A 27,838-nucleotide genomic window follows, 5' to 3' on the forward strand; every position below is an offset into this window, starting at 1 on the left:
TTCACGCGATCAGACGCTGAACGGATATTATTTACCCCAGAATCCACATAAAGCCACCGATTAAAGAGGAATAAAGGGAGCACGGAAATAAAGAAGGGAAATGTCTGTGGCGGGGTTGAAAAAGCAGTTTCATAAAGCGACGCAGGTAAGAGCCGAATCATCTTTAATACACGGTGATGACGAGTATACGATGCGTTTGATCCACATCTACCAGACATCAATATTCCAATGCGAAACCGAGTTTATTCCAGAATTTGAAGTCAAACTGTTCATGTGGCGTTTATGAAGGTTTGAGAGAGAGACTGATGTTCCGAGGGGGAACCGGGGCTAGTTGTCACAATTTTTGTGTAAGAACATAGTCTTGACTACAAAAAGCTCTTGCACATTTGCACCATTATGGACCAGGAAAAAAAAAAAGATGACACTATATGGGGAAAGACACTGATTTAAGAGTAACTTAAAATGCATTATTTGCTATTTAATGTATTTTGGGCAAAATGTAAAACAGTTATGGTAACAGAAAACCATGTTAAAGCAAACAGATATTCTAATTTATGAATTTATAACATAAAACATGTGCAATCTTCACTAACCAGGATATCTGAGAACACTGTTCAGCATTTTGATTAAAATCTGCCTTCATTATATAGTTACTGTCACTCTTGCCTTAATGTATGCATTATATATATATATATATTAGATTTCAATAATCAGGGCTCAGTTAAAATAGCTCCTCTCGTGGGACACCAGCCTACTGAACGCCTCCTGACAAAACAGTGTGCATCAATTCTGTCCTTCCTGCACACACACACACACACACACACACACACTCACACTCACACAAACACACATCTGAATCACTATTCAGAAAGAACAGCAGTAGTGTCACAACCACTGACCCTTTCATTATATTTTAATACTAATTTAATGAAAATAAATTATTTCATATATTATTTTTATGATTCGCATAATTTATTTTATAAAATATTTAATATTTATTATTTGTGTCCTTATGTTGTGTTCTGGTCATTGTGACCCAGAGAATATTTTTTTTTTTACGATTCAATTCCTTGACAGTGTTCACATATGGTATCTGAAAACACATACACACACGCACACAAAATAATGGACCATTTTTATTTACATTTTATTAGTTTTATTTCACTTTGTTACACTTATTGTGTTCCCGGTCGAAAATGACCGGTCATTGGAAATAAATGGATTAGATTACAAAATACAGAAATATGAAGTGTTCAGGAGCATCCCAGTCCTTTAGATGAGCACATGTGGATATGTGTTTGCACACACAACGTCCTCGGACATGTGCACACACACAACACACAACACACACAATGTGTGTTGATCACGCTCTTGTGCTTCGTCTTTCCATGTCCACTCTTTGAGGAATATTTCAAGATCTTCTCGTCATATTATGTTGCGTTTGGGCTCGTTTGAATCAGGATAGTCTGCTGTAAGTTACAATATGTCATTGTCTATGTTATATGTATGTTTCAGGAAGTAATAAGGAAAAATGTGATAAAAAGCCACTCATGTTGATCATATTTATGTGTGTCTGTGGGAATTTCATACATTAATATTCACTGCAGTTTGGCCTCTGAGTGAAACTAATTTGCTCATTGCTTCCGTCAGCAAATTAAAAAGCATTATTTAAGAATTGGTAGGATCAGCTATATGCATTGTAAAGTCCAGATTCTAAGCTTTAAAATGACACCTATTGTGTTCAGATCAACCTAGTGGTTTTTAATTTATTACACTATTATTATTATTATTATTATTATTATTATTTATGCAGGGAGTGCTCCCCACTGGCCAGGTATAAGCTCAGTTCAATGAATCCTTCTATCAATTAAAAATATATATTTTTAAAAAATGTTTAAAAAAGGAGTTCCAAATGGAAGTTTAGGAAGAGCCAGTTTCATATTAATACAATAGTATTGATTATATTTTTATACAATTAATTACTATAGGTATTGGGTTTTATTGTTGATTAATAATTAATGCATTTCTACTATTAATAAATGAATGTTCTTTTTAATACTAGAATTAAACAAAAAAGTCAAAAAACAAACTAAAGAGGAAGAATATGAGACTGAATGAACAGCAGTGTTTGAGATGTGACTGACTGTATACGAGATAAGAGAGACAGATTAATAATTCATATTCAGTCTAAACCTTCTGCATTGCACCACATATCTTTAATTTATACTGTTTTAAAAACACTCTCACACTCATGAATTCTCTAATAAAAAAAAAAAGTTCAGAATAGACAGACAGACAGACCTTTGTTTTATTGGAGTGTTTGTTTCTGTCTGTCTGTCTGGTTGTACTGTAGACAGTGTAGTTATATAACAGGCATATCTGTACGTGATGAGTGAGAGAGAGAGATGAACGCATCAGTTGTACATCAGTCTGGTGTAGCCTGACCTTCGACTATCAACAACCAATCAATTAGACAGGAAGAGGCAATCAAACCAACCACAGGCTGTTTTTACATGATGTTTAAGGGTCAGAAAATCTGAAATCAGTCATGCATAATCCTGAGAACAAAGTGTAATCTACAGTTATTCTGTTGGTTTACTTTCTACTAAGCGTCTCAATCAAAACTCTGAATATTTTTCACAGATTTGATGTGATGAGCATCCCAAATGTTTGTCAAATCCAGTGTCTAGATCTTCCTTAGGAACTTTGTTTACTGCTGGACTGATAGAAACCTGTGACCACTGATTCCTGGACATGATATACAGCAGCCAATCAGATCAGTGCTTATGAGAGAGCTCTTGCTAGTTTTGAGGATCAGACTGTCAGTGAATGTCTTGGGCTTACAGATGTTTAATAGCAAGTTTCATGTGGCCTGTAGAATTGACAGTTTTTGGTGTTTTATGTCTTCATATCTAACACAAGAGTTCACAGTTATGTGATCTGTGTGAAACAGGACGCTGTCCATGGTGCTGATTATACACGTGTGTGTGTCTCAATGAGATCAGTTACAATCACAGAGAACTTCAGCGCCTGTCCAACACTCCTATGAATCCTCAAACATTTGATCAGAACTGACTAATGTTACTTCACATTCACTCAAATCTTACATGAATGATTTCAGGATGCACTCGAAGGTGTGCAGATATGTGGACTTGTAGGTTCTACATTTATGTTGTTTAGGGATTGAACAATATATCGAGCCAGGTCTCCTAAGCAACCAAATTGGCCCGGTTGCTAGGGAGGGTAGAGTCACATGGGGTAACCTCCTCGTGGTCGTGATTAGTGGTTCTCGCTCTCAATGGGGCGTGTGGTAAGTTGTGTGTGGATCGTGGAGAGTAGCATGAGCCTCCACATGCTGTGAGTCTCCGCGGTGTCATGCACAACGAGTCACGTGATAAGATGCACGGATTGACGGTCTCAGAAGTGGAGGCAACTGAGATTCATCCTCCACCACCCGGATTGAGGTGAGTAACCGCACCACCAGGAGGACCTACTAAGTAGTGGGAATTGGGCATTCCAAATTGGGAAGAAAAGGGGATAAAAAAAAATAAAAATTAAAAAAATATGTTAACTGAAATTTTTTAACAAGCACACAAACATGCACACTCTCAAAATGTAGAAATAAAGAACAAAAAATCTGTTGAAACTGATAAAATCAGTTGCATCCAGTTTGAACTTAAAGGATTATATTTTTTTAACCCCTAAAAAACATGTACTATTGCAATCATAGTTATGCCAAAAATACCACATTATATTTTTTATTTTTATTTTTTTTAAGCAATATCAGGCTATATGGCCCTACATCAGCACTGCTGTGATTCGGCCGCAGGCATGAGTAAGTGATTTAGAGCCATATAGCACGATTGTGAGTGTGATATTGCTTATATACAACAGTTCAATGAACAAGTCAATTTAAAAAAAATTGGAAAAACTGAGTATGGTCATAAAAACGCATTTGTGCATGGAACTACTTTCTTACGCGACGGATCAGAATCTGCCGTTGCTGGTTCAAATCAAATGATGCATCCAAGCTTCCGTTAGTAATTCAAAAACACCACTTTGGAACTAGTATCATGGCCTGTGCTGTGAGAAAGAGCGAGAGAGAGAGAGAGAGAGAGAGAGAGAGAGAGTGAAAGAGAGATGTGGAGCATGTGCCATCACCTGTTGCCACTGCCAAGCAGAGATGCTGTAGTGTGTTAGACAGCTTTCTGATGATAATGTCATTTTGGTGAAATTCATCCTATTTTCTCAGTGGAAAAACAGCCGTTCAAGCGGGGGTATTCCTCCCTGTTTCACGGTAGCAGGTGTGCAAGAGTCATTCACTATTGAAACCGCAATTTTTAACAGTATGTCCTCTCCAATGTTGAAACTCCGGTAAGAGGTAAGCGCCTTGAGTTTGTGTAATTAATCAGTCTGTTGTGTCTCTCAGCTGTGATGAGCCTTAATGCTGAAGTTCTTAGTTTAAAGCCGTTTAAAGCTATTTCCTAGTTTTAGTACAGTAGTAGTAACCCGAACAATCACGTAGTGCTGATGAATGAAAACACTAACTGATGCTGACTCACTCACGTTATCTAACTGGCTCATATTACACACAAAAATGGTCTTTTGCCTCCACCTGCTGGCTAAAATATGTAATGTCACAATATTAAATGTAAAGAGACAGATAGCTCTTAACACATCTGCACTGCTCTTACACTTTAGTTTAGAACAGCACGAACGTCTCTCGTCCAATCAGATTCGAGGGGCTACTTATTAGTCAGGAAAAGATAGAAAGATTATAGCTTTTAACACAGGTGATACTAGGGATGCACCGATAATGTATTTTTTTTTTTTTACCTACTCCGATACCTGAACTCTCAATATTGGCCGATACCGATCCCGATTAGGTACCAATGTTGTTATTGTTTCTTAATTAGTTAAGAATATTTATAACTCAATGTGTGGAACTAACTGGAAGTAATCTTTTATGTGTAAAGAAACAAAAACCTCACATATAAGTAGAAAAACAAAAACCAATCATATAACAAGTGCATCCTATTAAGAAAAACTTTGTTTTTGTTAACCAGTCTGTTGGATGCAGCAGCAAAATTTACAGTAATTCCAGTGAAAGTCTTCAGTAAAAAAAAACCAGTTCTCTTTACACAATTTGTTTCATATTCCATCAGGAGTTGTAAATGGTTTCAAATCTCTTTTTTTGTTCACTTTAGTTGTAATAGGATATCAGTCCAATTTTCAATCACATCATATTTTTTTGGAAACCATTCAACTTTCAAATTTTTTTTCATAATTTGTTCAATTGTAAATGTCTAAAATAATAATAATTAAATGCATTATACAATAGTGATACATTTCCATTTTAATTTCTAGGGATTTTGTTTTGATGGACTGCTCCTCGTTCAGGGAAGCACGCTGCGAATGCAGACTGTATATTTATTTATTAAACACAGTCTTTTGCGATTCACAGAGCTATCTTCAAGATTATTTGAACAAAGTGCACGAGTTATATGGAGTACTGTAATGGTGCTTTAAAGGTACTTTTATGTCATTCTTTGAACTTGACTCTAACAACCATAACTACCATCTGGTAACGGATTTGGATCCGGCTCATTGGACCGATAGCCGATCTGAGTAAAAACATCAGTATCGTTTACATATTTGGCAGACACTTTTATCCAAAGCAACTTACAGTGCACTTATTACAGGGACAATCCCCCTGGAGTAACCTGGAGTTAAGTGCCTTGCTCAAGGACACAATGGTGGTGGTTGTGGGGATTGAACCAACAACCTTCTGATTACCAGTTATGTGCTTTAGCCCACTACGCCACCACCATCCCTAGGTTTCCCCATATGAATTTCAGATTTTACAGTAGGCATAGAAACAATAATTGCACTAACTATGATATTTTAGCAAAAACTATGGCTACCATGGTAAAAGGTTCATACATTTGTGAGAAATAGTTTCAACGGAACAGATATGATCAATAAATTATTGTCAAGCTGACCATTATTGGTCATCCTAATGTTATTCTATTTAGGGTTGAACTATGAAAAATGAACTGCATGACTCACAACAGTACAGAGCTACTTTGATGGTCAATACTTGTATATTTCTGCTTATCTTAACTATATTCCTGACTTGAGCGTGCCTCAAATGATGTTGCGGAGTGAATGACAGTCTCGGCCAGTGCAACAGCATGGAAGAGTGGACTGAAGAGAACGAGTTTCCTTTATACAATTTCATTTACTCTTATTCAAGAAATTATTGCACATTTATTCCAATATGTCGCGATCCAGCATGTATGGCTATGTCACCCAATTTTCAAGCGTTACGTCAAGAATATTAATTAACTGTGAAATTTTATCAGTGGCACACCGCTGAATTAGAAACGCCACTGCTAAATTCATATAGGGAAAAAACTGATTTGAATTATTCTTGAAAAAATAAAAATATCTGTCATACTTTGTCATTTAAGTGTTGTTATATCGAATCGAGATTATATCGAAACGTGAACCTCATATCGTACGTTGAACCAAATCTTTAGATAACCATATCGTCCTATCCCTAATGTTGTTATATGTTAATTACTTCTGTGTTGTCTGAACAAACTCTTGTGTGGCACTGGACATACTGAGTTTAAATAAATACACTTAATGAAAACAAGATGTTTCCATGGCAACATGAATTATTCTGAATTTATTTGTCACATCGTCTTTCTGAGGTCAGATATCGGTCAGATACAGCAGCTTTCAACCACGACTGATTGGTTGATTTGGTTGGTTTGTTGGTTGATTTGGTTGGTTGGTTGATTGGTTGGTTGGTTGGTTGGTTTGTTGATTGGTTGGTTGGTTGGTTGATTGGTTGATTGGTTGGTTGGTTGGTTGGTTGGTTGGGTGATTTGGTTGGTTGGTTGATTTGGTTGGTTGGTTGATTTGGTTGGTTGGTTGATTGGTTGGTTGGTTGATTGGTTGGTTGGTTGATTGGTTGTTGGTTGATTTGGTTGGTTGGTTGATTTGGTTGGTTGGTTGATTGGTTGGTTGGTTGGTTGGTTGGTTGGTTGATTTGGTTGGTTGGTTGGTTGGTTGATTTGGTTGGTTGGTTGATTGGTTGGTTGGTTGATTTGGTTGGTTGGTTGGTTGGTTGGTTTGTTGATTGGTTGGTTGGGTGATTTGGTTGGTTGGTTGATTTGGTTGGTTTGTTGGTTGATTGGTTGGTTTGTTGATTGGTTGGTTGGTTGGTTTGTTGATTGGTTGGTTGGTTGGTTTGATTGGTTGGTTGGTTGGTTTGTTGGTTGGTTTGTTGGTTGGTTGGTTGGTTGGTTGGTTTGTTGATTGGTTGGTTGGTTGATTGATTGGTTGGTTGATTGGTTGGTTGGTTGGTTGGTTTGTTGGTTGATTGATTGGTTGGTTTGATTGATTGGTTGATTGGTTGGTTGATTGATTGAGCATGAATCACTCCATTCAAGCTATTGTTTTATTGAAAAATCCATCTCTAGCAGGGCCGTAGGAACCATTATAACTGAGGGGGACTCACTTTTAGAAATAACTAGATCCCCCCCACCCCCCCCACCCCCCGTAGTGCAAGAGAAAAAAGTGCAGCCGTTTGCCTAATCCAAAGCCTTTAAGACCCAGCTTGTTGCTTCAGCAGTGGGCGGAACTAACTCAAGCGTCAACCGTATTGGTTAGCACTCACAGTCCACGTTTGATTCAGCAAATCAGTTCGAGTGAATGCAGACAATGTGATAAATATGAATGAGCCCAACAACCTGCCAGCAGCGACAGACACAAGATATAAGACAACCTACACGAGATAAGACGTGAGCAAACAGAGAAGTCATCTATTTATTTATAGAATAACGTTTTTTTTTTTTATTAATTTGTTAAGTAAACAAAGTAGAAAGAAATTGTTTATATTTCATACAGTTAAGCATTTTTTAATGTGCAAATTATTGAAAATCAAAATGAGTAAAAATAATTAACTTTTACAATTATTTTTACATAATAAAAACATTATAAAACATGTACTTGCATATTTTCTACAGCACAATACACTTCCAACAACCAGTAGTGTATTAATAAATGAAAAGATGGGTAAAATGTTCAGTTATTATTTTAAGTAGGCTATAACAGTCGCCGCTACCAAAAACAATCAGTCTTCAGCTGAATGATAAGACAAAAACAGCTGTTGCAACCAGCAACAACATCAAGTCTACGAGTGTCCCAACGTGCAATCAAAAGTCATACACACATTCACAGTCTTCACGTCTACTTGCACACTAGTGGCCAAACACCGGAAATATGTAAGACAAGTGGGTAAGGAGGCAAAACCAAAACCGCAATTGGGGGATTGGGCTACACTGTCCAACATGTTTGTCCACTGATCCTGATGTGTGTGTGTGTATGTGTGTGTGTGTGTGTGTGAAGGCACGTGATGTTTTTCAAGTGAGCCTGAAATGTGACTCACATCCCACAGGCTGGTGTTATGGCATCATACCGCAGTACTATACAGCTTAAAACAAACACAAACATGACATATTGAGTGAGCTTTGACTTTGAGATGATGTAACAGTATACGACTGTAATCAGCCCGAGAGAGAGAGAGTGATGGGGGGTTGTACATCTCTATTTTCTATCGAATGGCTGTTGCTATGGAAACCGCCTCTCTCTTGCACAGTAAAGTAACATACACACACACAGAGATAGCATCACTCTCACAATCCTAACATTTACCTCAATCATGGAACACTTAAAGGAAAACAATGCATGTACAACGGTTATGTGCCATTCAGGACTGAACAGTGAACGGCATTTAAATTTCATTTTAATTCCTGAATTTGATTTGAGCTTGCAAACTTATGCAATTTGATAAATGAACTAGTAATTCATAGAAATTAACTACTACATATCAGGGAATAAATCGGCATAATTAGTCAAAATTAATGCAATTATTTTAGTTTTGTTGCAAAACTCGTTGAGGTTTGCGACTGTGTTGAATTTCTTTGAATGGTAATTCAGTCAATTCCTCGTCCTGTCATTGCAATAGGGCTGCACAATTAATCAAATATTTACAGTAATCAAGATTATACAGTAACAGCCGCCACAATTAATTAATCGTGAAACATGTTAATAATAGCAGTCCATGTACAGTTGGTCAATCTCATGTTGCTAATGTGTATTTTTGCAGCAGATGAGCAGTGTAACCAATCACGGACAAGTCTGTTGCTGCTTTCTGCCAGAGCTTGAGTTGTGTAGTGACGAAGAAGAACTTGAGCGCCACAATCCTTGTACTGAACAGGAAGCCGTCGATTATGAAGCTGGAATCAGTCTAGTCTTTTACAGCGTGTCTCGTGAGCGCGCTGAAGGAATTTTAACTTATTTGGCTGATCGCACTGTCTCCATCGCTTTAGTTCAGCCATGAAATGGCACTGACATTGCATTTAACCACGTCAGCTCTGATTTTGGTTCAACTTTTCCCCGGACTGTTTTCACAACATTCTCCATTTTAAAGCATGACTGCAGGCCAGTAATGCGCCTGTTAGACGTCATTTAGACGGTAAAAGTGTTGAAAAACTCAAGAACATGTACAATAAATATTTGTACAAGCAAGTCACACACAATATACAAGTAAAAGTTTCCTTTTTCTTTATTCTGTGTATTTTGTATCCAAAGACAACCCCATTTTCATTTCATGTCTCTTTAAATCTCCATTCTGTTATTTACAGACAGTTGGTGAGCAAAAAGATAAAAAAAAAAACATTATTTCTAATCATACATTGCACGGATGAGAGAAAAACCACCGTGCAACTTCTCTCTCGTTAATGTGCGTTGCGCTTATTCAACCATAAGCATTTGCTTCGTGGAGCTGCCGGTTCTCTTAAAGAGACAGTTCCAATTTAGCGCTTGTTATACATATCAGTGTAAACTCAATGTAAATCACACAAGTGCATATAAACAAACATGTTACAAAATGTAGTTATGAAGTAAGTGTAATAAATGTTCTAAATACATAAATATTTAAAAGGCACAATCATACATTATGAAATATTTTAACTTCAGAAAACACTGTAAATATTAAAGTATTTAACAAATAGGCTTGTGCTGCATCTATGCAAGGATTTAGTGAAAATGTATTTATTTATTTTTCGGAAAGTAGTTTTGATATTGTAGCGCTTAAATTATTATTTTTATAATATAATTATAAATTCTATTTTCATTAGCTTACAAAAAATGTTATGAAATTTCTAACAGTGACAACAGCTTGTGTCATTATTAAAAATGCAATTTCATGACATCATATAAATTGATGGAATGTGAAATTTGTAAATTTATATACAAGCTAAAATGTGGGTCAGAAGTTTACATACACTAAGTTAACTGTGCCTTTAAGCAGCTTGGAAAATTCCTGAAAATGATGTCAAACCTTTAGATAATTAGCCAGTTAGCTTCTGATAGGAGGTGTACTGAATTGGAGGTGTACCTGTGGATGTATTTTAAGGACTACCTTCAGTCTCAGTACCTCTTTGCTTGGCATCATGGGAAAATCAAAAGAAATCAGCCAAGACCTCAGGAAAAATTTTTTGGACCTCCACAAGTCCTTTGGAGCAATTTCCAAATGCCTGAAGGTACCATGTTCATCTGTACAAACAATAGTACGCAACTATAAACACCATGGGACCACACAGCCATCATACCGCTCAGGAAGGAAACACATTCTGTCTCCTAGAGATGAACATAGTTTGGTGCGAAAAGTGCAAATCAATCCCAGAACAACAGCAAAGGACCTTGTGAAGATTTTCGAGGAAATAGGTAGACAAGTATCTATATCCACAGCAAAACGAGTCCTATATCGACATAACCTGAAAGGCTGCTCAGCAAGGAAGAAGCCACTGCTCCAAAACTGCCATAAAAAAGCCAGACTACAGTTTGCAAGTGCACATGGGGACAAAGATCTTACTTTCTGGAGAAATGCCCTCTCATCTAATGAAACAAAATTGACCTGTTTGGCCATAATGACCATCGTTACGTTTGGAGGAAAAAGGGTGAGCAATGCTACCAAATACTAACAAAGTGTATGTAAACTTCTGACCCACTGGGAATGTGATGAAATAAATAAAAGCTGAAATAAATCATTCTCTCTACTATTATTCTGACATTTCACATTCTTAAAATAAAGTAGTGATCCTAACTGACCTAAGACAAGGAATGTTTTCTACGATTAAATGTCAGGAATTGTGAAAAACTGAGTTTAAATGTATTTAGTCTAAGGTGTATGTAAACTTCTGACTTCAACTGTATAAATATGTATAATTTATATATATATAATATATTGTATATTATATATATATATGATGCCCTCTTCTCTGTTTTCTCAATATCTTTTTTTTAGTTTTCAGTTGCATTACGCTTACATGTTGTCAAAAGTCTGGCAAGTAAAAACAAAAATGTACTAGCCAATGGCGATTCTTTCTGCAACATGTCCGTAAAGGGTTACTGTGTATAATTTACAGTTTTGTTTTTCATGCTTCTAAGATAGCCAAAGTGCAGTTGACCATTTAGGTACTGCTTTCATTTACTGATAACACGACTATAATTCAAAAACTGTTCTCGGCTTGTTTTAGATTTTAGACTACATAAAAAATATGGCATGCAATAAGTTGACCCAAAATAACTATTTTAATGTCATTTTTATTTATCCAAATGAATCACAATTACAATATCAAGGAAAGAAATCAACATTTATGTTTTTTGTTTTAATTGTACAGCTTTATGTCGCAATAAAAATTCCAGTTCATCATACTGTGGGTGTGGCCAATTCAAATTCACACTCATGAATTCAAACAAAGCTAATTCTTCAGTTGTGAATTGTGCCAAATGCCACTGTGTGTGTTTGATGATAGCATATGGTCACATTACACTACATTATTCTCACAAAAGTCCCTGTTGTAAAGAGCTGCACAGCTGGTCACCAGGTAACCAACATAAACCAGCCTGAAGTAAAAGAAATACAATTATGCACATATTTAAATATAAATGTATCGATTTCACCAATAATTTGCATATGCAAATAAGCTTAAAAGTGTAAAAACCTTCACTTCTTGAAACATGAAAAAAAATATGAGAATGTGTCATGTATTCAGGGCAGATTGCTGCCAACTGGTGGAAAAAAGAAAATTAACACGACTTCAAAATCACGTTATGACAATAACAGCCAGTAGATGGCGTTAGTGTTCTATGCAGCCACCTACTGTGTTATAGTCTAAATTTTACCATAAGTTATACATTTAGATATATATTCAGACATTATCAAACTATTATTTGTCCTATTTCAGCATTTGTTTTTGTTTAACTGTTTTGAAGTGTCAGTTTTTGCAATAATGTCACATAATGATTACAGTCAAACCTGACCATGGTGTTACATAGAGAAGACATAAAATAATCATTTTGTTACCAATCATTTATTTCAAACAGTTCTGCACTCTGCATGTTGTAAAGTCTCACCCCTTCATTTCTTTGTGTGTTTTTTCTGCATTATGGCTGATTTATATATTGTATTTGACAAAATACTTAGTCTTTCCCATTTATTTCCTATGGTCAGTCAGTTCTGACCGTGAACAGCAAAGGTGTCGCTTTTTTTATGGCCACTTGAACTGGTCAAATCAAGTCCAATTTATTTATGTTTTCAGATGGCAACTGGAGGAAAAGTCACTAAGTCTTGTATTGCTCAGATAAACCAAACCATTTAAATTACATCTGAAAAATGTATTTTGGTCAAAAATGACCGACCAGAACAGGAGGGTTCAAATAAAACTAAGTCGTTTCTTTGTCGTATCTACATTGGCCAACTTGTATTGCAGCAGTGTTTATGTTGTATATGCCTCATTTGTAAGCTGATGTGGATAAAAGTGTGTCTGTCCATCTTCACAACACACAATACTGTACTGTTCTCTGTCTGATTGAGTATAATTTTATTTATTTATCACACATTATACATTTACACATATACAGTGAAATTCTTTTTTTTTTCCACATATCCCAGCTAAGCTGGGGTCAGAGTGCAGGGTCAGCCATGATACAGTGATCCTGGAGCAGATAGGGTCAAGGGCCCAACAGTGGCATCTTGGCAATGCTGGGGCTTGAACCCCCAATCTTCTGAGCAGTAACCCAGAGCCTTAACCACTGCTCCATGTTATGAATGGAGTTATGAATAATGTGTGTGTTTTCTGTCCTGCAGAAAGTCAGTGAGAAGGTCGGAGGGGCGGAAGGCACCAAACTGGACGATGACTTCAAAGAAATGGAAAAGGTACATTAACACACAGACAAAACCTTGTGTATCCTTGAGTGGATTTCCAAAGGACTGACATCAATGGACCCTTTTAACATTTCATTCTTTACAATTACGTTTTCACGACTTTCAACAGAATAGAGAGAGAGATATATTATGAAAGTCAGAATAGAAAATAGATGACAAATTTACTGTCACTCCCTCAGCAGCTGGATTTGAAACCCCAGTATTTTTGTAATGGATGCCAGGGTAATATACAATGTTTAACGCTATACATTTACACAAAATAATAAATAGAGTTCGCTAGATTTACGCTGTTAAATTAAGGTGTAAATGCACCATCACAGACTGTGATAGGGTTCACTGTTCTTAATTTAGGCTAATTAATATAGACAAACACAAATCTTGCTTTGTGCGTAAACATCTGTGTGCACGTTTGTGCAGAAAGTGGACGCCACGAGTAGAGCGGTGCTCGACATCATGACCAAAACCACAGAATACCTGCAGCCAAACCCTGGTGAGTGTGACTCGTTTTAAACCCTTTCGTGAGCTGCCGTGATATTAAGGGGAGAAGGGGCAACTGTACATATTTTTGTCATGTGACCTTGTAAGCAGGAAGTGTCCATCATTTATATCTGGCTGTGAAGAGGAGAAGCACATGGGAAAAGACGCAAGTATGTTTTTACACAAAAAAAGTGCTTTTTGCTGGCCAAAGAATGACTTACATTTGAAGTTTAATGGCTGCTGTGTCACAGCAAATGTATTCAGGTAACAAATTACATATTATATATGTTGGTGTATATCCAGTGAATAAATACACGTGATTTAATTAGCACAATATTAGCCCTGAAGTACTAAGCAAGATGCTTTTTTCCCCCAAAATGGTCACTATGGGGCAAAATTAACCGAATAGTCTGGTGAAAGTTGAGCCACTGGTTTTTACCTAAATACATGTGTTATAATAACTGTTCTGTTTATAATGTTTGGATTTTTTTATTTTTTTCTCCTGGCAAAGAGAAAAAAGTATTTATGTTAAGTGTTAAAGGAAAGAAGGAGGAAGTGGGAGATAATACATAATTAATTAAATAAATTATATTTAAGAAATTATAGATAAAAAATAATTTGTGGAATTTTACTCAGTGCTTCACTGGGCAAAATTCAATCGGTCAACTTACCCCCATGTAGCTCATCTTACCCACTGACCTGGAGCAACTTACCCCTAACCTGGGGCAAACTGAGCCAATGGATCACAGTTTTTAAAAAGGCCATTTGTTTGTGGCTTTCTGTCAAACACTCATTTTTATAACATCTTGTGATTACAGACACCTTGAAATAAAGGTAACTATTGATTTGAGCTCTGTCTAATTTGTTCTTGTATAGAAAACAACCCTCAGAAAAATCGGCTCATCTTACCCCACTCTCCCCAACTGCCTACATTGGCAGCCTCCTAAACCTAAAGCAACTTTATAAGTGAATGATACAATGAGACACACATACACACAGATCACTTTCACAAGAACACTGAATAGAAAAGAATGGCCTTCATTTCATTTATACTGTATATGTGTGTGAATGTGTGTGTGTGTTTCAGCGTCCAGAGCGCGGTTGAGCATGATCAACACCATGTCAAAGATCAGAGGTCAGGACAAGGGTCCAGGTTACCAGCAGGCTGAAACGGTGCTGGCAGAAGCCATGCTGAAGTTCGGCCGCGAGCTCGGAGAAGAGTCCAGCTTCGGTAACTGTATATTCAGTATGTTCAAAAACACACACTTATTAAGGCTGTCTATTGATGTCTCAAAGAATATACGTGAATTCCCTGTTTCTGTGTGTCTCAGGTTTGGCTCTGTTAGACGCTGGTGAATCGATGCGTGAGCTCGGTGAGGTGAAAGATGCTTTAGATATAAACGTCAAACAGAACTTCATAGATCCACTACAAAACCTGCACGACAAAGATCTCAAAGAGATACAGGTAACACACACACATACACACACACACACACACACACACAAGATCAAGTTGTTTACTCTTTCTGTTTGTCAACAATTGACCATTTATGTATATATTGATTCTCCTAAAGTTGAGACTTAAATGAAATGTAAATGAGAATAGTTTTGTCCTCTAGTCACGCACAAACATAGAATTGTATTTAAATTGAGTTTTCCATTTGTGGACTCATACATGGTTGCATACAGTCATTTCAATGCAATTGCAAACCGTAAACACACGTTGTCTGACAAAGTTCAAATGGAAACACAAGATTCATTTGCGAGTGACGATCTTGTCACACTGAAACAGTAATGGTCTCCATTTGTGATACTGCTTCCTCAAATTAATCCTGCCAAAATTCAAATGCGACTGTAATCCCTTTTTGCGATTACATTTGCCCGACACACATGGACACCTGTCAATCAGCTTTAACGACAATGGAAATGTGAGAATCAAAAGAAAGAGTTGAGTCAAATGGGAAGCCAAGATTACGGACAGTGTGGGAGGGCTTGACATGAACCCCATCAGTGCAGAGCTCCAACCTTTTTACTTGCCAATTATCAGTATTTCAGTTTTATTTGTATTTAGTTTGATGAAATTCATGAACATCCATTGTTTAATGTCGCTAATACATGCAATGAGTGAAGCAGGAGGAGAAGGTGAGTCAGAGCTTGCGGTGAGGTAAATTTGAATGTCATCAGTGTAGCAGTGAAGGTTTAGGCCATGTTTACAGATGATGTGACCAAGTGGGAGTACATAGATAATAAACAGGAATGGTCCAAGGACTGAACCCTGTGGAACACCTTGTGTGAGAGGAGCAGTGGTAGATTTATACTTCTGTATAGTAATGAAATATTTTCTATCAGTGAGGTAAGCCAAGTGAGAGCTGAACCAGTGATGCCAATTTCACAGAGACGAGAGAGAAGGATATCATGATATAAATCCAATAAACACAATACAATAATACAATATATACCGTATATAATACAGTAAATAGACATAGATTGATATATATCGGTTTTACCGATTAGTGGTTGCCAATAGTTGATTTTTGAAACTATTCAGTTATCGGTAAGTGCTCTAAATTGAAGAGCATGCAAAGAAAAATGCAACTGAATGGAAATGTGCCCTGTTAGCACAAACATTGTATCTTGTGAAAAATAATAAACCTTATTCTTCATTAAACCTCATCTGGTGAAATCTCTCTATATATATACTGTACATCTACATATACAGTTGTGCTCAAAAGTTTGCATTCCATGGCAAAATTTTTGACATTTTGGCATTGATTTTGAAAATATGACTGATCATGCTAAAAAACTGTCTTTTATTTAAGGATAGTGATCATATGAAGCCATTTATTATCACATAGTTGTTTGGCTCCTTTTTAAATCATAATGATAACAGAAATCACCCAAATGGCCCTGATCAAAAGTTTACATACCCTTGAATGTTTGGCCTTGTTACAGACACACAAGGTGACACACACAGGTTTAAATGGCAATTAAAGGTTAATTTCCCACACCTGTGGCTTTTTAAATTGCAATTAGTGTCTGTGTATAAATAGTCAATGAGTTTGTTAGCTCTCACGTGGATGCACTGAGCAGGCTAGATACTGAGCCATGGGGAGCAGAAAAGAACTGTCAAAAGACCTGCGTAACAAGGTAATGGAACTTTATAAAGATGGAAAAGGATATAAAAAGATATCCAAAGCCTTGAAAATGCCAGTCAGTACTGTTCAATCACTTATTAAGAAGTGGAAAATTCTGGGATCTCTTGATACCAAGCCAAGGTCAGGTAGACCAAGAAAGATTTCAACCACAACTGCCAGAAGAATTGTTCGGGATACAAAGAAAAACCCACAGGTAACCTCAGGAGAAATACAGGCTCCTCTGGAAAAAGACGGTGTGGTTGTTTCAAGGAGCACAATACAACGATACTTGAACAAAAATGAGCTGCATGGTCGAGTTGCCAGAAAGAAGCCTTTACTGTGCCAATGCCACAAAAAAGCCCGGTTACAATATGCCCGACAACACCTTGACACGCCTCACAGCTTCTGGCACACTGTAATTTGGAGTGACGAGACCAAAATAGAGCTTTATGGTCAGAACCATAAGCGCTATGTTTGGAGAGGGGTCAACAAGGCCTATAGTGAAAAGAATACCATCCCCACTGTGAAGCATGGTGGTGGCTCACTGATGTTTTGGGGGTGTGTGAGCTCTAAAGGCACGGGGAATCTTGTGAAAATTGATGGCAAGATGAATGCAGCATGTTATCAGAAAATACTGGGAGACAATTTGCATTCTTCTGCACGAAAGCTGCGCATGGGACACTCTTGGACTTTCCAGCATGACAATGACCCTAAGCACAAGGCCAAGTTGACCCTCCAGTGGTTACAGCAGAAAAAGGTGAAGGTTCTGGAGTGGCCATCACAGTCTCCTGACCTTAATATCATCGAGCCACTCTGGGGAGATCTCAAACATGCGGTTCATGCAAGACGACCAAAGACTTTGCATGACCTGGAGGCATTTTGCCAAGATGAATGGGTAGCAGCAGTATCCCACCTGCAAGAATTTGGGGCCTCATAGACAACTATTACAAAAGACCGCACGCACGCTGTCATTGATGCTAAAGGGGCAATACACAGTATTAAGAACTAAGGGTATGCAGACTTTTGAACAGGGGTCATTTAATTTTTTTCTTTGTTGCCATGTTTTGTTTTATGATTGTGCCATTCTGTTATAACCTACAGTTGAATATGAATCCCATAAGAAATAAAAGAAATGTGTTTTGCCTGCTCACTCATGTTTTCTTTAAAAATGGTACATATACAGTTGTGCTCAAAAGTTTGCATACCCTTTGGAGAATTGGTAATTCAAGCACGTACAAAATATCATCTTGTGCGTGCAAAACTTTTTTGTGCACTCAAAATATCAACTTGCATGCACAGAACATTTTTATGTGCTCAAAATATCATTTTGCATGCTCAAAATAAAATGTTGTGTGCACAGAATTTTGGCACATATATAACTTCATACAAAGCCGCCAACCTTGCACATGCAGAAATGCTCACAATCTCAACAGGCAGGGCAAAACATTTGCACTTAATGCGGATTTATAAGGAGTTATACAGTAGGCTGATATAAAAATGTAAACTTAGAAACTGAGGTCATAAGAGCCCACAGTTACAGATTCATGCTGAAAATGAGTGAACATCACCATGACACAGACATGCCCATATTGTCACAATCTCTAAAACTTACCTCACTGTGTTTTCTTAAGTTGGAGCTGCAATTTTAATCTTGAAATATATCCTTGTTTTGGTGTAAAATGAAGGCATTGTGTGGCGTGAAGAAATGTTTTTGTGTGCTTGCTGCTGTAGTGTTGAACGTGACTCGAGTGACATCGTAAGAGTCCCATTCTAAAAATCTCAATAAATTACTAATTTATTAACACTTATTAAATTAAAACCAGTAATGTAACGACAAGAACGCTACCCCTTTTAATGTAGTCAAAGTAAAACATTTTCATCAGAAATGTACTTGAGTAAGAGTGAAAAGTTTATAGAATATTCAAGTTACACTGTTTTCAAAACATTCCACAATAAGCAGGTGAATTGGTAACAGGTGAGGGTATCATGATTGGGTATAAAAGGAGCATCCACCAAAGGCTTAGTCTTTGCAAGAAAAGATGGGTCGTGGCTCACCACTTTCTGCCAAAATTCGTGAGTGAATTGTCAAACAGTTCAAAAATAAAACTTCTCAACGCAAGATTGCAAAGAATGTAGGTCTTTCACCATCTACTGTACAAAATATTGTGAAAAGATTCAGGGAATCCGGAGAAATCTCAGTCCATGTTGGGCAAGGCTGGAAACTACTTTTGAATCTGCGTGACCTTCAAGACCTCAGACAGCACTGCATGATAAACCATCACGCTACTGTGTTAAATATAGCCACATGGGCTCAGGAGTACTTTGGGAAACCGTTGTCACTTAACAGTCCGACGGTGCATCAAGAAATGCAACTTGAAACTACTATGCAAGGAGAGAGCCATACATCAATTCTATGCAGAAACGCCACTGAGTTTTCTGGGCCCAAACTCATCTCAGATGGTCCGAAAGACAGTGTGTGCTGTGGTCAGATGAGTCCACGTTTCATGTCCACGTCGAGTTCTCCGTGCCAAACACGAAAGGGAACATCCAGACTTTTATCAGCGAAAGGTGCAAAAGCCAACATCTGTCATGGTATGGGGGTGGATCAGTGCCCACTTGCATATGTGTGAAGGTACCATAGACGTGGAGGCGTTTATTGGGATTTTAGAGAGATGATGCTGCCATAAAGACGATGTCTTTTCCCGGGAAGTCCATGGTTATTACAGCAAGACAATGCCAGGCCTCATTCTTCACATGCTACAACAGCGTGTGTGTGCTTGACTGGCCTGCCTGCAGTCCAGATCTGCCTCCTATTGAAAATGTATGGCGCATCATGAAGACTGTTGAGCAGCTTAAGTCTTGTATCAAGCAAAAATGGGCAAAAATTCCACTTGCAAAACTGCAACATTTAGTATCCTCAGTTCCCAAACGATTAAACAGTGTAATTAAAAGAAAAGGTGATGTAACACAGTGGTAAACATGCCTCTGTCCCAACTTTTTTTGAGAGTGTTGCAGGCATAAAATTTAAAATTTGTTTATATTTATAAAATATAATTAAGGGGGGGGGGGGTATTGCTGGGTATCTCAGCGAGTATTGACGCTGACTACCACACCTGGAGTCATGAGTTTGAATCCAGGGCGTGCTGAGTGACTCCAGCCAGGTCTCCTAAGCAACCAAATTGGCCTGGTTGCTAGGGAGGGTAGAGTCACATGGGGTAACCTCCTCATGGTCACTATAATGCGGTTCTCGCTCTCGGTGGGGCGCGTGGCGAGTTGTGTGTGGATGCCGCGGAAAATAGCGTGAAGCCTCCACACGTGCTAGGTCTCCGCGGTAATGCACTCAACAAGCCACGTGATAAGATGCGCGGATTGACTGTCTCAGACGTGGAGGCAACTGAGATTCGTCCTCCGCCACCCGGATTGAGGCCAGTCACTACGACACCACGAGGACTTAGAGCGCATTGGGAATTGTGCATGCCAGATTGGGGAGAAAAGGGGAGAAATATATATATATATATATATGTATAATTAAGTTGGTCAGTGAAAACATTGGAAATCTTTGTACTTTTGTCAGTTGAATAAAGGTTCAAGAGAATTAACCAATCACAGATTCTTGTTTTTATTGCATTTTACAAAATGTCCCAACTTTTCTGGAAATGGGGTTTGCATATATACACATGAAACCTGGTGAATATATAGGCTATAAAAAGCTTAAATTGCTAAAAACTTCCATATAGAGCACTGCAACAGAGCCAAATCTCCAACATTTCAAAATAAGAGTCCCTGGTGTGTTTTTGGCTTGTTTATTGTTAAAAGTCCCACATTATGCTCTAAATCTTCATTTTTTCTGGTTATTATTGGGATTTTGGTTGAACAATAATCTTAATAAACTACCACCTGATTAATCGGTTATCTGCGTTTCCCACCACCTTAGTTATCGGTATAGGTCGACCTGTAATATATGTGTACAGTATGTGTGTGTGTGTGTGTGTGTGTGTGTATAAATATATGGGTGTGTGTGCGTTTTTGTGTGTGTAGCATCACCTGAAGAAGATGGAGGGTCGTCGTCTGGATTTCGACTATAAGAAGAAGCGTCAGGGGAAAGTGATGGACGATGAGATTAAACAAGCGCTGGAGAAATTTGACGAGTCGAAAGAGATCGCAGAGCAGAGCATGTTCAACCTGCTGGAGAATGACGTACGACTACTACTGTATTTCTGCAGAATACTGTATCCCACAATCATTCTGTCGGTGTGTGTGTCATATAAAATCGTGTGTGTGTGTGTGATTGTTGTGTAGATTGAGCAGGTGAGTCAGTTGTCCGCTCTGGTTCAGGCTCAGGTGGAGTATCATCAACAGGCCGCAGAGATTCTACAGCAGCTCTCCAGCAAGATTGAGGAAAGGTCAGCTGACTCTCAAACTACATTATACAATAAACATATAGAGTACAATATAAAGTACAAATCAAACTCCTAAATATTTTAAAGCATCTTAGTTTTTAAAAAGGCTTATTGCTGAATAATTCATCTCATTTATAATATGTTTGTGTTCCAGGATAAAGGAGGCGTCAAATAAACCGCGGAATGAGTATGTCCCTAAACCCCGAATGGAGCTTCACCTGCCGAGTGAGAATCACAACGGAGGAATAAACTCTGCAAAAACACCTGAACGCTCACCAGGTAACACACATTTATCGACCTGTGTAAATGAGGACACAGACTTTATTTATAACTATTTTTATTAAAGGAATATTCCTAGTTCAACACAAGGTGGCTCGCACAGACCCAACACTTACAGTGCAGTATTAATATATTACAGCATATATTAATATATACGTATTATTTACTTTATATTTGTAGTATTTTATAGATTTAAGTATTGCAAAATTAGCTGCAAAAATAAAGGGCATCTTGTGGAGCATTTGCTTCTGTTTCACACATGACAATAAAAGACTGAGCACAAGCTGGTCCTGAATGAATTATTTAATCAATTACAATAATGACAATTGTGCATTGTGGGATTTAAATGTATTCAAGTGGCTCGAGTGTTTTGACCATGTTCACCAACATTCGTTCAGATCCATTTAATGATTCAGTGACCATTTCTGGTGATGCCAGAAGGCGACAAATGAGTGTCTTATGTGAAATGAGTTAGTCACTGAATCAACGATCAAAAGAACATTTTAATCCTTTAAAATGTGTATGTCTACAGACCTCCTAAGAGACTTTAGTGGAGGTTTTATGCATTATAAGAACAAAGCAAATCTATCATTTCCCTACAGTTTGTGAGCTGCTTTTATCAACAACAATAATAGTCTTATAATAATGAGTTTCAGTAATGTCCGTACATTTTAATGTATAAAGTGTGTCTTCATATCTGTTCACTTCAGTAAAATGCATGTGTTCTAACACAGCAGATCTATCTTTTTCCTACAGTTTGATGACTGCACACCAACATAGAGGTAAAAAACAGGAGCTGATATTAAAAATAGCTTTATATATTTAACACAGATCAAGTAATCTGATTATATTGCCAAAAACAACCAATCAAACTATTACCTCACAAATACAATGTGCTCATGCGCTGATATAAACGCCACTTACAATGTGTGCTTAAAAGAAGAATTGTCCTTTGTTTATTTCTGCAGTGCATTTCACGTAATACTGCCAATCAAGAACAAAATGCCGATAAATAACTCTCATTTGTGTGTTCCTCATCTCTAGATTATTCATTTAGATCAACATCAATGCCGATAAAAAACATGGATAAATGAGCATTGTTGAAAGCAACTTTGTAGAAATGAACGGAGCCATGTTGATTACATTTACATTTACATTTATGCATTTGGCAGATGCTTTTATCCAAAGTGACTTACAGTGCATTTATTACAGGGACAATCCCCCTGGAGCAACCTGGAGTTAAGTGTCTTGCTCAAGGACACAATGGTGATGACTGTGGGGATTGAACCAACATGATTAGACTGTCTGACTGACGGCTTATTACGTAAAGTTTGTTTTGGCTCATGAAACTCACCTGTGATTGGCTGGATGGTCGCTCAATCAGCCCAAAGTAACAAAACATAAATAATACTGTATACAAATCCACCATTTGGACTCGGTATGGGTTTAGCTTGGAAAAGTGCGGGGGACAAAAATCACCTTTTTAAAGAGTGCAGGGGACATGTCCCTCACGTCCCCCACGGCAGTTACGCCTTTGCAATATGTGTGTTAACATGATTTCAGTGTGATAAACTTCCATTGTAAGTGTCTCACTTCTTTTTATCCCCTTTTCTCCCAATTTGGAATGCTCAATTCCCACTACTTAGTAGGTCCTCGTGGTGGCGCGGTTACTCACCTCAATCCAGGTGTGTCCTCAAAACAGGACAAGTCTCAGTTGCCTCCGCGTCTGAGACCGTCAATCCGCGCATCTTATCACGTGACTCGTTGTGCATGACACCGCGGAGACTCACAGCATGTGGAGACTCATGCTACTCTCCACGATCCACACACAACTTACCACACGCCCCATTGAGAGCGAGAACCACTAATCACGACCACGAGGAGGTTACCCCATGAGACTCTACCCTCCCTAGCAACCGGGCCAATTTGGTTGCTTAGGAGACCTGGTTGGAGTCAATCAGCATGCCCTGGATTCGAACTCGTGACTCCAGGTGTGATAGTCAGTGAGCTACCCAGGACCCTGATTTTTTGCTTTTTTTAAAGAAAAGGAGGAATGAGTCAAAATTCATTTTTGTGGTAATCAGCATTATGCCACAAATGCTGCCGATTGAGCTTCACTTGTATTGAACCCAGAATGTTCGTTTAATGTAATCATTGTGACAATATTGTTATTTCCTTTTGTATTTTGGTTTTCAATTTCAACTTTTAGATTTGATCTGTTTTAGTTTTAATTTAAGTATTAGTTCAAGTTTTCTTCCCTTTTAGCAATTAAAATAATGAGAAAAAAGACTACTGTGCAATAATATAAAAACAATAAACAAACAGTCTTTAATGGTTTTACTTGGTTTGAGTGGTTATTGGCCAAAATGCATCAATAATCAAAGAAGGTCTCGAAAAGATGTAAACTTGTTGTACTTAAAGTGTTGTGCTATTTTATTTCGTTTTCATTCGCATTGCCGTTCACATGATAGTCGATGTTTTGTTTTTGTTTTACTTTGTTTAACATGAATATACCATACTGTGTTTGCGTGATTGTTTTTGTTAACAATAATAACCGTGTCTCTCTCTCTCTCAGCTCCGTTAGATCAGCCGTGCTGTCGTGCGCTGTATGACTTCGAGCCGGAGAACGAGGGCGAGCTCGGCTTCAAGGAGGGTGACATCATAACTCTGACCAATAAGATCGATGACAACTGGTACGAAGGCATGATCCACGGCCAATCAGGATTCTTCCCAGTCAACTACGTGGACATCCTGGTGCCTCTGCCTCAATAGGTTCCGCCCACCCCCACGGTTGCCTAGCAACCCAACAGCCGCCTTTATTGTGCATCTGTGCTACAGCTTCACTTCCAGTTCCTTTCGATAAGTGACTCAGAGGAGGATAATGATGATGTTTATAGACATTACAGAGTCACATGGAGAAACAGTCAAATGCTCCGTGTGTGTGAGTGTATTTGTGTAAGTGTGTATGTGCGCTCCTTGACTCTTGGTTTTATTGTTTTATCGCATTTCAGTTGTTTTTAATTTATTTTTTTGCTGGCTCTGCCTTCCTTCTCATGCACAGACACAGCATCCTGCCTGATTCTCGTGACTCGTTAAATTTACAACAGCCTTTCAACATCTTTGTTAATTTTTAGTCTGTCTACACTCTGCATAAACTCTGTGAATCCACTGATTTCAATGAGGATGGTGCGATGCAATATTGCAATGATTTGCGAAAGTGATGCTTCATCACTGCAATCAACAGTTGTGAAAATGTCTATTTTTGCAGCAAAACACTCTAACTTAGGCATCCATTGACCGATGAGACTTGTAGAGGTGTGTCCAGTTTTGTTTTAAGAAATTAGCAGTTTTCTTGCTTGAATTTTAAACTTACACATCTCTTTTCACACCCTCCAAACAGATCTTAAACATTCCCATCCGTCGAAATGCTCCATCAGCGCTTTCTGTATTGTCTAAGCACTCTTGTTCTTCATTTAATCTGAAAAGATGTTGCACTCTATTTCATTTTGTCAAATTGGGTCCTCATTGCTCCAATTGTCTGCAGCACAAAGGAATATATTAACCATCAAATATTTTCAGGTTTGACGTGATTTGGCCACTTGTTGCATTGTGAATGGTTTGAAAAACTTGAATAGAAAGTCTTGTTTGCTTGTTTAAAGTGCTTGTTATTTATTGTTTAAAGAGAAATAAGAAAATGCAATAATGATATTAAAAGTATCTGGTCTGAACAGAGAGTAGTTCGGCTAATCAACCATCTAGAATAGCTTGGACCAGCTAATGACCAGCTAGAAATCATTTATACCAGCAAACGACAACCTGGGCTGTGTTTCCCAAAAGCATCGTAAGCCTGAGTAAGTCATAGAAACCATTAGCACCAATGGTCTCTGCGATCAACTTAAGCTTGCAATGCTTTTGGGAAATGCAGCCCAGGTCATAACATCTTAAGGTGGTTAAGCTGGTATTTGGAACTTGTTTGTTGCTGGTCCAAGGTGGTCGACCAATTCTAACTTGCTGACTAAGATAGTGTTTCAGCGGATCAGCCATGTATACATGCTTGGACCATTTATTTGTCAGCTAGAAACCTTGTATAACCAGCTACCATCAAACGACGACCAGGCACAACCAGGTCATGACAGCTTAAGGTGGTCAAGCTGATTTTGGGAACATGGTAGCTAGTTTTTTACTGGTCCAAAATGGTCTACCAACTCCAACCAGCTTGACTAAGATGGTCCACTAGGTTCAGCCTGACCAGCTAGTACTTCAGGTGCTGGTACCACCAGGTGTTCAAGTTGGTGTTTGGCTGGTTTATTGCTGGTCCAAGGTGGTCAACCAATTCCAACATGCTGACTAAGATAGTGTTTCAGCGGATCAGCCATCTATACATGCTTACAACATTTATTTGTCAGCTAGAAACCTTGTATAACCAGCTACAAGCAAACGACAACCAGGTTCAACAAGGTCAAATCAGCTTAAGGTGGTCAAGCTGGTTTGGGGAACATGGTAGCTAGTTTTTTACTGGTCCAAAGTGGCCAGCTGGTACTTCATGTGCTGGTACTACCAGGTGTTCAAGTTGGTGTTTGGAACTGGTTTATTGCTGGTCCAAAGTGGTCAACCAACTTGACTAAGATTGTCTAACTTGTTGACCAGTTCCCCATCAGCTGATGGCCCAGCCGTCAACCACCTAAACAAGGTTTGGACCTTCTAGAAGCAATTTACAACCAGATAAGCTAGTTTTAGCTGGACTGTCCAGCAGGGGGTGATTCATTTATAGTTTAATCTCATGAAGGTTTAATCTCAGTTTAACAAAATACTAGATGTTTCCTAAAGCAGCATATAGAGACGGTATAAAAAATCTTATTTTTTAAATAAGTGGTATGTCCACGGATGCCAAGATTGTTAAATGACGTGCGCTAGATATAAAAATGTGTGTATATGTGTGCGAGCGATCAGTGTTACAACACCCTGAATATAATATGCTATTATTTAGTTTCCACTGTAGAATGTAATTCTAGTTACTACTGTAGTTTTAATCGTTAGTTGTTAGTGTCGTGATGTTTGTAAGCACAATTGATATGAGCAAGATGTTTTTTATCGCTCAGCAAATTGGTTGAGTGCAGCTGGTAAACATTGCGAATAATCTTGTGCGTGATGCTGTCCGTGTAAAATGCAGAACTGTGGCAGGCATTTGTTTTGGTTGATGGACCATGTTTTAATCGCTAATTCTTTTGATGCCTTGAGCGTGTTTGGCCTTCGTTTGAAATCTGTGCCGTAGGTCAACCGCTGCGCACTGCCGTGACTACTTTTTATGACGTTTTGTGCACGGTCACCCATGAGCATCCACAGGGGGGCGCATTTTAACGCCCATATGGTTAAAAACCATAGCTGAGAGTTTCATATTTTCGTAACTTCCGGTAATTTTATTCAGGGCTGGTAGATGCGTAAATGCATCTTCACTAGAGGATAACAGAGATGTGATTCGCGCATTTCACTGAGTAAATGTCCTGTGCCATCTGCCCTCTGATCTTACACCCTGTCCTAACCAGACGCCACATAACAAAGCGACAAATGATTAATGCTATCTCTTCTATGTTGAGTTAAACTTTTTGTCCTTTGGCAGTCGTGACGAAAGCCGCAAACAATTTGTCACTTGTTGGGTTTCGGTTAACATTGTGTTGTGCTGTGTAGCCCCGCCCACATTGAAACCTAATTGGACCAAAATTTTACTCCACATAGCTTAATGAACTCAACCATGTTCTGATTGTCTGTGATTGTTTGGCATTGCACAGTATTTTCACTTAAAGTGAGAACAAAAAAATTGTCCTGGAAACTTGCTGTCACGCCGCCACGACGTGATGTGCTGACGTGTGTGTGATAAACAGAGTGAAAGTGTGTATTAAAGAGTAAATGTGTTTGTGAGATGTTTTGCATGTTTTGCACGGAAGTATTGTTGATATTATTCACACTACAGAGATTCACCTTTATGAAACGGTTTATTATAGTGTATGTTTACCATTCCGTTATTTGATATTTTGGTTCCTGTGCTAGTCTACAAACTTGTATTGCTTGATGTGAGAACATAATGAAAATAAACACAATGTCACTGCGGCGGCTGATGCCTGTTTTTATTTATACAGTCCAGTTTACCATGAAGAAATTTTATTTCTGCAGGAAATTAATGATACCATTTAAAATGACTTTAATGCCCTGCTACTTGAGCACATTCTACTGTAGATCTCCTGAAC

The 27,838-nt window shown here is 38.1% G+C and overlaps 1 protein-coding gene across 2 annotated transcripts; it reads left to right on the forward strand.

Annotated features, from left to right (window-relative positions):
• On the forward strand, window positions 1–27,702 carry LOC127419334 (endophilin-A1-like). 2 transcript variants are annotated; one of them, XM_051660686.1, is made up of 9 exons: window positions 1–145; window positions 13,229–13,297; window positions 13,724–13,796; window positions 14,871–15,029; window positions 15,115–15,248; window positions 20,956–21,114; window positions 21,217–21,320; window positions 21,472–21,596; window positions 24,172–27,702. In XM_051660686.1, the coding sequence occupies exons 1-9, from the start codon at window positions 101–103 to the stop codon at window positions 24,366–24,368; spliced, it is 1,065 nt and encodes a 354-aa protein (XP_051516646.1). In that variant the 5' UTR covers window positions 1–100; the 3' UTR covers window positions 24,369–27,702. The 2 variants fall into 2 exon arrangements, with proteins under 2 accessions (XP_051516646.1, XP_051516647.1); XM_051660687.1 differs by having other exon boundaries at window positions 14,871–15,014.
• Window positions 27,703–27,838: the final 136 nt, after the last annotated feature.

Source organism: Myxocyprinus asiaticus, chromosome 28, assembly GCF_019703515.2.
Source record: "Myxocyprinus asiaticus isolate MX2 ecotype Aquarium Trade chromosome 28, UBuf_Myxa_2, whole genome shotgun sequence".
Taxonomy (NCBI): domain Eukaryota; kingdom Metazoa; phylum Chordata; class Actinopteri; order Cypriniformes; family Catostomidae; genus Myxocyprinus; species Myxocyprinus asiaticus.